This window comes from Montipora foliosa, chromosome 9 (genome assembly GCF_036669935.1).
Source record: "Montipora foliosa isolate CH-2021 chromosome 9, ASM3666993v2, whole genome shotgun sequence".
NCBI classification, from domain to species: Eukaryota; Metazoa; Cnidaria; class Anthozoa; order Scleractinia; family Acroporidae; genus Montipora; species Montipora foliosa.
The window spans coordinates 18888859-18898858 of record NC_090877.1 but is presented as its reverse complement, the minus strand read 5'-3'; the positions used below and the strand labels follow the sequence as shown (position 1 = coordinate 18898858).

At 39.9% G+C, this 10000-nt stretch overlaps 2 protein-coding genes across 3 annotated transcripts in view; both read left to right on the top strand.

Annotated features, from left to right (window-relative positions):
- Positions 1 to 7061, top strand: part of LOC137970078 (collagen triple helix repeat-containing protein 1-like) — a 7118-nt gene extending 57 nt beyond the window's left edge. Inside the window, exons 1-3 of one of the 2 annotated variants that reach the window (XM_068816551.1) lie at positions 1 to 127; positions 5086 to 5328; positions 6588 to 7061. The exon at positions 1 to 127 is cut by the window's left edge and continues 57 nt beyond it. In XM_068816551.1, coding sequence (XP_068672652.1) covers positions 50 to 127; positions 5086 to 5328; positions 6588 to 6935 — 669 coding nt within the window. In that variant the 5' untranslated portion in view covers positions 1 to 49 and the 3' untranslated portion in view covers positions 6936 to 7061. Of the gene's footprint in view, positions 128 to 1324; positions 1482 to 5085; positions 5329 to 6587 lie in introns of those variants that run through there. The other variant, XM_068816550.1, reaches the window with a different exon arrangement.
- The window catches only part of LOC137971106 (uncharacterized), a 135800-nt gene that overhangs the window by 85527 nt on the left and 40273 nt on the right, over positions 1 to 10000 (top strand). The window lies entirely within an intron of this gene.

Genomic DNA, 10000 nt, shown 5'->3' with positions numbered 1-10000 from the left:
CTATGATCGAGAACTTGAGGCTCAGGCTACCATCAGTTTCCCCATCGACATGATGCGATCGACCGCCGTGGTTCTGTTTCTATTGTTGCTGCCAGCAGATGGTCAAAACTCGCCATCTACTTCAAAGGTAAGATTTGGTGACAAAAGGAGTCCTCAAGTGGTTGGCTCATTCTAGCTACAAAACCGAAAGACAGCGAGCGCAAAACGTGTCGTAAATAGTTATCTACTTTGGTGCAGACAGACTTAAGGTGTGGGCATCTTGTCTATGGGCAGATATAACGATTTGTTTTATTGCTACGATTCCAGAAAATCTCCCAATCTGTTCTTCCTGCCATCCACTGACAAGAGTCAGAAAATCAATTTCATGCGCTCATCACGACATTGTTTAGTTCAAGTTTTCTTAAAAATGTATATAAGTTAATCGACAAAAATATTCTCATTCACTCTGAAGAAAAAGAAAGAAAAGTTATCCTTCCATTTACCAACGTAGACCTCTATATATTGGCTATCGGCTAGGTTCCTCTACTTGAAGGGTTCGCAAAAGAAAAAAAATGTCGCTCTCGTTTTATTTCGCGGAAACGATTATTATTTCGAACTGTCTTGTGCCATACCAAGGTAGCACTTTTTTTTTCAATTTTTGTTTAGATTATAACGTGTCCATTCCTATACCTTTCAGATTTCTAGTATTGGCTTAAAGTAGGGCGGTTTCTTAAATAGTTTCTGTTTTGGTTTTCTTGGAATGTTCGGATGTATTTTTAAGAGATACGGTAGTGGTATCTGCTTTGATTTTACTTTTTAGGTGGATTTTTTTTCGCCTGGAAGCGCGAGAACAGAGAACCTGGTTAGCGGGGAAGAAAAGCTGCCACGCAAAACCCTGATTATCGTGGCGAAATGCAGCACCTTTCAAAATATTGTCTCACTTAAGATAATATATATTCGCTTATACGTCAATCAGACTTGCTCTGATGGTTTTTGCCATTGGATCGCAAATCCAAAAATTCAAACTAACATTGATAACAAGGCAAATACGCTGTACAAGGATGACTGTAAATTTGTAGTTGTATTATGCAAACTGTAAACATTATTAGCTTTGAAAACCAGAGGGATTTCATTAAGACTTCACTAAAATCTACGAAACTGTTTTGGAAAATCAAGTATTTAACACTTTTTCACAAATAATGCCTCCGAAAGTCCGCAGAGTTGCATTGTAATTCTAAAAGGAACTGACAGCTTCCTTACCGAAACTGAACTCAAACAGAACACGAAAATTCTCGTCAGTGAAACTTACAGAATGACTCATCCAAATCAACGCCTAAGAGTTGATTTGAGTCTTCCTCCAGCTATAAAATTCTATGATTGAGAACTTGAGGTTCAGGCTACCATCAGTTTCCCCCATTGACATGAAGAGATTAATTGCCGTGGTTCTGTTTCTGTTGCCGTTGCTACCAGCAGATGGTCAAAATTCGCCGTCTACTTCAAAAGTAAGATTTAGAGACAAAAGGAGTCCTCAATTGGTTGGCTCGTTCTGGCTACGAAACCGAAAGACAGCGAGCGAAAAACGAGTCGTAAATCAAGTTTCTAATTTTGTCTTCTAATAGCTTCTAATTAATTCTTGAGCCTTGACACGGAAACAAAACTAAATCAGTGTAGACTGATTTTTAGTATGGGCATCTCGCGTTTATGGGCATGAAGATAATGATTTGTTTTATTGCTACGATTCCAGAAAATGTCCCGATCTGTTCCGTTCCTGCCATCCACTGAAATGAAATTTCAAATCAATTTAATGTGCTCATCACGATATTGCTTAGTTCAAGTTTCCTTAGAAATGTAAGTTAATCGTCAAACATCCCTGTTTCATTCACTTGGTACCCACATATACCCCGATATTTACCGTACGGACCTACTGCTAACTATCTAGGTTCCTAGTTTGGAAAAGAAAAATGCATCAGTTTGGTTTTGTTTCCAAACAATTATCAGATAATTCCACACGTTAATAAATCTGTTGGGGGGCTCAAGCGTTGTTATGATTCTAAAGTATTTTTGAAGGCAGTGCCCTGAATGCCACAAAGCGCGCAGGACTCCTGTTCCAGCGACATAGCCGTGGCTGTCTCGTCCGGGGGTAAGGCTAAATACTAAATAGTCTTGTTACGGTAACCGGGATAACCTCCGAGTCGATGTACCATGAACACTCATGTGACCTTAAAAGTCTTTACCTACCACCTACTTGCACAGAAATACTGAAAGAATTGTTTTTGTAAATGTTCTTGTTAATTTAACCTGAAGTGACCCCAGTCAGTACTGCAGCGATAAATCAAATGACTCTGAAAGAATCAATTCATTATATCCCGCTAAGTTACACAGGTAAAGTACACATAAAAAGACTACCTTAAGGGAAATACGAAAGGTTCCATATTGCCCACAAAGAGCGAAAACACAAACTCGTCAAGATAAGAGCACCTGTTATTAACGTCAGCTCCTTAGTTTTCTTCCATCAACGAAAGATTTTTCCTAATCTAAAACTGCATCCGCATAATTGTCCTGGTGGAATTTAGTCAGCTCTTGACCTGTATGCTAGGAATTAATACAATAACAAGGAAGAAAATCAATTGCCAAACATGACAATTTCCGTCTTGTATTGATGTGGAAAAACTCAGAAAGTTTGTGTGTTAGCTCAAACTGTTCAAAACACATTTTGCGCCTTCACGAATCAGAAAAGTCGAGAAAACAAGAGTGTCATGAGAGGCCGCATGAAATCCGAATTCCCAGCCTAACTGCGGTCCAAATTAGAATTATCAAGTCTAAAATCCTATTCCTAGTGATTGTTTGGAAACTGATGCGGATAATAAATTAGAATTGCTTACTGATGCCATTTGCGCATGTCATTCCATCGCCAACAAACCGCTGACCTTGTGGAGCCTGGTAGTCTACAAACTTGGTCATAGTGACTGCGTATAGTAACCGGGATTACCTCCGATTCGATGGACCATGGACGCTCATGTGACCTTAACAGTCTTCACCTACCACCTACTTACACAGAAATACTGAAAACACTGTTTTTGTTTTAATTTAACCTGAAGTGACCCCAGTCTGTGCTCCAGCGATAAATCAAATTACTCTTAACATTGAGTGGTTTTCAATTAATTGTCGAAAGTAATTAGATAATTACTTTGGTTTATGATTACTTCACTCAGTGATTGGTTCAAAGTTCTTGCCCTATTTTTTCAACCAATCAGAAGTGAAACCAAAACCAATCGTGGCTCGCGCGTGCACATTTTCCCGCGCTTTGTGTCGGCTAAGTGTAATTACTTCGAGTTTTGATTGGTTTGCCCGATTGTCTCAGTCCTTTTTGATTGGCCAAAGTAATTACTTTGGTTTTGGTTTTAAGACACTCAATTGAAACTCGCTCTATCAATTTATTATATCGCGCAAAATTACACAGGTAGAGTACACACGAAAAGACTTCCTTAAGGGAAATACGAGGGGTTCCATATTACACAAAGAGCGAAAACCACAAACTCATCAGCTGTAATTAACGTTAGGTGCTTATTTTCCTTCCATCAAGGAAGGTTGTTTTCTTATCTAAAACTGAATCCGCGTAATTGTCCTGGTGGAATTTAGTCAGTTCTTGGCCCGTATGTTAGGAATACAAAAACAAGGAGGAAAATTACTTGACAAACATGACAATATCCGTCTTGTATTAATGTGGAAAAAGTCAGAAAGTGTGTGCGTTAGCTCAAACTGTTCAAAACACATTTTGTGCCCTCACAAAGCAGAAACGTCGAGAAACCAAGAAGGTCATGAGGGGGCGTACCGAATCGCAATTCCCAGTCTAATTGTGGTCCAAATCCAAATTATCAAATCTGAAATCCCATTCCTAGTGATTCTTTGAAAATTGATGCAAGTGCCGACTGATGCCTTTTGCGCATGTCATTCCATCGGCAACCAACCGCTGACCTTGTGGAGCTTGGCAGTCTACAAACTAGGTCTAAGTGACTGCTGAAGTCTACTAATACAGAACTTTATTTATTTACTTAAAAGATAACCTCATTTGAGAAGTTGTGGCAAATAATAGAGTGGGAGGTCTCTAAAGATTCCAAACCCCATTTTCGAAATGCTTATTCCTTTCCCAGAGGTTAAGTCCCAGTCGCAGTGCAGTATATATGTTTCATTTTCCCAGTGCAAAAAAGTGATCTCACTGTGACCTTCCAAATAATATTTTAAGAAATGATCTAATTTAGGAGTTAAAAGAAAACCTCTAAACGCAAAAATGATTGATTTAGTCCTTCCAAAGCTCTCGTTTTAAAATCTTGTTCATTATGGAATATAACAGCTCTTGTAAGAAACGAACTGTGTCACTACTTTGCTATCCGCAAATTACGAAAAGCAAAGACTCAACAACCAAAACTGGATTACTTGTACCTCAAGCCTACCCTCAAGACTTTCTTAAAGCATCTGTTTTAGAATCAGTGAGCCGGTTCAGCAATCATTTCAAAGGATAAGCATAGTAAACGAACTGGCATTCAATTGCAAGCGACTGTTAAAAATATGGCAGCTTTGAAAATAAGGCGTCGTCTATTCCAAGCATGAAATATGCTTTCATGAAAATAATATTTCTGATTAGAATCGGCCATATCTGATTTATTATCTCCGCGTGAATAGAGTATTTTTACGTGACCTCACGTCGGCCATGTTGGTGTCCCCAACTAATCATCCGGGAATCGAGCTCTGTTATCATGCGAACGTTTTCTTTTTGTCTCGGTTACTGATCACGTGAGTGAAAACACTCTATAGGCCTTGTTCGATATATCAATATTCAGGCATGGCTACGAGCCTTTATGGGCAAACTTCACAGCTCAGTTCTGTTTTCTTTGTTTCACAAGTCTCAAGGGAAATTTCTAAACGAAATAATGTTCAAATTTAACTATTTACTATCTCCCCAGTTTTAGCTGAGGAATGTTCGGCCACGTGACGCGTTTAGACCAATCGCGAAGGCGAAAATATTTGATGGATTATAATAAAGGATATAAACGGTACAAGAGCTTCTATATAGCTACGCTTCCCTACTAATCACCCTTCACACTGCAGATTCAATCTAAGTGCCCTAATGGCCCGCCGGGTCTTCCAGGACGAAATGGGGTGAACGGGCACAATGGGTTACCAGGCCGCGACGGACGCGATGGCGCAAAAGGTGAAAAGGGAGTGGCAGGACCTTCGGGGCAACCTGGTCTGAAGGGAGAAGCGGGAACGAGTGGAAAAGATGCTGATCATAGAAACTGGAAGCAGTGCGTGTGGAGAAGTGAAGACGGTCGCGATATCGGCCTAATAAAGGTTTGCTGGATTTGAAAAGTTTCAATACTACTTTGAATACTACAATGGCTTAATGAAAACACATACCTCTTTTATAATGGCGACCAAATAAAATATTTTTCTGCTTTTATGCCAATAAGCCTTTCTAGCCTCGCTGTGGCGAGCAAATTTCAAAAGATTATTTATTTAAAACTAAAAAGCAAAAAGGAAGAAGCCTGTCTATTGGAACGAGAATTAGAGAACCACTATGGTGCAATGATGGATCAGTTAAGGCGGAGGGATACACCTGAACGCCGTTTTCACGCCGCTTAAAATCGGTTTAATGGAAGTATCTCGTTCGCGTCTCAAACAATACAAAAACCCTAGGCTTGAAACACAAATCAATGTTTTGGGGTGTTTTGCAAATTTTTTGGTGATATTTCGGTATATTTGGGGGAAGATAGTTTTTCTCAAAGGAGTAGTAAAATTTGGAGAAATAAGAAATAGTTAAGATTTCAAGTAGTTTAAAAACTAGAATTTGGAGTTAAAAATTGATATATGGACACCCAAACAGTCTCCTGCCAACCTTGGTGTGCTCTTGGGTTGGGGACAACTTCGCAACTGTCTGTTGGTGTTACAAAAATAATTTTTTTTCTTTTATCCCTTCTTTGAACTTCTTAAAAATGCCCTTCAAATTCACCTATACCCCCACCTTAAACATAGAAGTAAACTAGCTCGAATGTGATGTCACAAAATTATTATCGGTATTGTTTAAGTTCGAATCATACGTATACGCATTTTTAGGTTTTGAATGTAAATGATGTTTTAAAAAAATGCACATCTCTCAGATTCTGTAATGCACGCGTCCGGGAAAAATTAGAGTGACTATCGTCTGACTCCAGCTTTAAAGATTTTTTTTCACGTATAGTCCTTCCCTTTTCAGTGGAAGTTTCAACTGACATTTACTATTTATTCCAAACTTCACAAACTAATCCGTATTTTAAGGGTATAGAAAGAAAGAAAAAAGAAACATATTCAATGCGTTTATGTCCTTCGTTAGCATCACTTTCAAATGTGATTTTTTACAATATGAATATGAAATCTGAAAGATTGTGATGCCACACAAAGCAGTTTTGCTGTGTTAAATCCTCCCAATGCGAGCAAGATATCGGTTCTTAATTCACAGAAATGCAAGCCAAAAAGTGGTCCACCCATTCTTCAAAAACCACGTCACTAATACAAGAAATATCATGTGGTGTAAATAGCTCCACGATTTTAGGTAATTTCACTTTTTTTTTTAGGATTGTCTGTTTACAAAAGCCAAAGATGACACCGCTCTCCGTGTTGTTTACCAAGGCAATTTGTACATGCAGTGTGACAACTGTTGTAAGCGATGGTTCATTACCTTCAACGGTGCAGAATGCAGTGGCCCAATGCCTGTTGATGTGGTGCAGTTTATAAGAAAAGGACTCGGCCGTGATGAACACAGACCTTTATCAATAGAGGGTTACTGCGAAAATATCCACAAAGGCAAAATCCGTGTTGGGATCAACATCGGAAATTGCAATGCTTATGGTAACTCCAATGGCCATACTGGATGGAATTCAGTGTCTCGTTTGATGATCGAAGAAGTTCCTCGGTCCCAGTAACAAAGCAGCATCATGTTTCAACTTCTGAGAGGGTGTCGGATTAGCAAATCAGTACGAAATGATAGCAGGCCGAAGATTGTGTCCTAAATTGAGGTTGATGTTGCATTTTTCAATAAATATTTCTAACGCCAAGCTTTTGTATTTGGTTTTTCTTAAAAAGAGTAGCGAGCCTGCGGCACCAACTTTAACCCAGGCTCCCTGATTTGTTAAAAGGCCGGATAACTTTATCTGGTGGGTAATCGCGAAAAATTAAACCTAGGCGTCTTCTAAAACCAGTGTCGATGTTAAATGTGAGGTATATCTCACACTCTTGATAGCGACTTATCCCCTAGATAAAGTTATCCAGCCTAGAACAACTGGGCCCTGGTGACAGAAAAGTGCTCGTGGATGGAAACAATAGGAAGGGGAGGGTGGGGGAAAGTGAGGCGTTATTTGCTAGAATGAAACGATTTCTCACTGGTACAATTCGAGAGATAAGTTTTAGTCCCCATCCCTTTCACTTCAATTTGGATTGTAGTCGACCAAGAGAAATACGAATGAATGAATGAATTTACCAAGGAACGAACTAGCAACTGAAAATTAGAAAGAAGGACGATGGAATGACCAGACGGATACACTGATGAATAAATGGATGGTGGACGAATAAAACCCGCTGAAAAACACTCTTTGAAGAGGAACTTTCTATTGTGACAATTCACGTTAAAAAATTGGACGAAAGCAATTGTTTATATAATATATGATGACAAGCACCTAAATTCACAATTCACACAGTCAACCCAAATGTCAAACTTTACTTATTTATTTTCTTTGGCTGATAATTCGCAATGATATTAACACACGGCCTTACGATAAACTAAATAAAATGAAGCTTTTATTACTGAGAGGATTCATGTTGGCCTTTCTAGGATTCAAAATCCAGCTAAACTAGATAAATTTCTGAAAGATTTTCATGAGATGTTACCGAAAAGTAAATAATAGTATTGGATATAGCAATTCCTTTTTTGATATCATGATTTACTTACATGGCCATAAACACTACTTACGTACGTAACTGTATTAGACGAAATTGAGAAACGTGATCCTCGCACTTCGCACTGGTGAGGGGTTGGGGTTAGTTGGTGAGGGGTGATTAGGTTAATAAGGTTAAATCCTAACCCAAAGCTAATCACCCCTCACCCCCACCCTCTACCGCTACCGCTACCCCCGGAATAAACATGCCGCAATTTGAGAATGCCACCGCTGTTACTTGAAGCATTTATATCCCAAAATATCATCATCATCATCAGAAGAAGCATATTACAACTCGGGTGACTTTGCTGCGGCTACAACATTTCGCTACGTTACTCCCATTCCTGAGTTATTTCCTGGATCTCAGGAATGGACAATGCAGCAATGTCGAAGGATATTGAGTAAATTGTCTCTCCATCACCCCCTGGTTCTGTTAAGAGGGCGCCTCCACTGTGCTTCAGGCTCCTAATACAGTATGACTAATTTTGAAAAGAAGGGTTGTTTTCCTTTCCTTTCACTTTATAGATCTGGGCCGGATTGTTCGCAAGCCGATTAACTTAAAACGAAATTGCAGCGTTGACATTGATTTAAAAAGTTTCTAAAAAGTAAAACGTTTCGATCACTTCTGTGACCTTCATCAGTTACTTATGGAAATATGACTAACGATGGTAAAATAGGCAAGTAGGTGACAAATATGCATACCGCGTGTGCCAAAAAATGTTCTAAAATTCTTGAGATTGAGGCACACGTGGAAACTCAACGTGCTGGTTGAGCGAGTTCTCTTCCCTATTAGAATACCACGCTTCCAAAAACAACCGCTGGTTCCACTGGGGACAGATGTGAAGAACTGACACGTTTTCAAGATCAAAGCTGTAGCCAGTTTTTTGGAATATTGGGCTAGTTGAGAGTTTCTTTCGAAACACGCGGCCGCTTTAGAATGTTCTTTGGTTCTGGTTTTTTAGGCGCGTGACGTCTGGCCGATGTACGGCACTGCAGCGCAATCATTGCATTCGATCTTGTAAACAGTGCCCCTTGTGTCCTCTTTCTTTGGTTGATCTTTCGGTCTTCTAAAAAAGGAGCCGACGGTGCGGACGGGTTTGTGCGCTACTTTGATCTTGTGTTGGTTTAGCACTCTTGTAATTTTCTCAGAGGCGCCTTTAGCGTAGGGAAGTACGACTAAATTACGCGTGCTCCCCATGTCTTTCGCGTGGTTTACGGGGTTTACAACCGTCAAAGAACCGTGCCGAATAGCCATTGGCTTTAAGCGTTGCGGTTACACGCTGAAACTCGGCGGTCTTTTCTTCGTCTGTGCACGGAATAGAGATGGCTCGATCTAGCAAAGTCAAAGTTTGTTCAACACAAACGCGCCGTTGCACGGACTTTGGGACATTGTTTGACATCTGTCCCCAATGGAACCAGCGGTTGTTTTAGGAAGCGCGGTATTCTAATAACGAAGAGAACTCAATCAACGAGCACGTTGAGTTTCCACTTGTGTACCTCAATCTCAAGAATTTTTAGAACATTTTTGGCACCGGCGTTATGTATGTTTGTCACCTACTTGCCTAATTTACCATCGTTCGTCATATTTGCATAAGTAACTGATGAAGGTCACGGAAGTGATCGAAACGTTTTACTTTTTAAAAACTTTTTAAATCAGTGTCAACGCTGGAATTCGTTTTATATCAACTGATAAGAGGAAGCAGCCGCATCGATACGGTCTAACACAAGTTGATATCAAGGATTCTGTGGTGTTAGGCCAGATATGAATCGCTCGCACGCGTCTATTCTGTGCTCTTGTAGTGTGACTATGTTGGTATTAACTAGGGCCTCATTATAACCCTTCTCTGGATAAATTATGGCCATTGTGCGCTTCTGTATCCTCTCTAATGAGTCAGAGACATATCGCAGCAGGTTGGCATATACTAGGCTAGCGTACTCAAGTGTTGATCGGACGATTGAGCATAGAGGCGGTGGGTTGGCTTTTTTCACTATAGAGTCGCATTGAGCCTCCCACTTCAAGTGGTGAGGAACAAGGACGCCAAGAAATTTGAGGACAC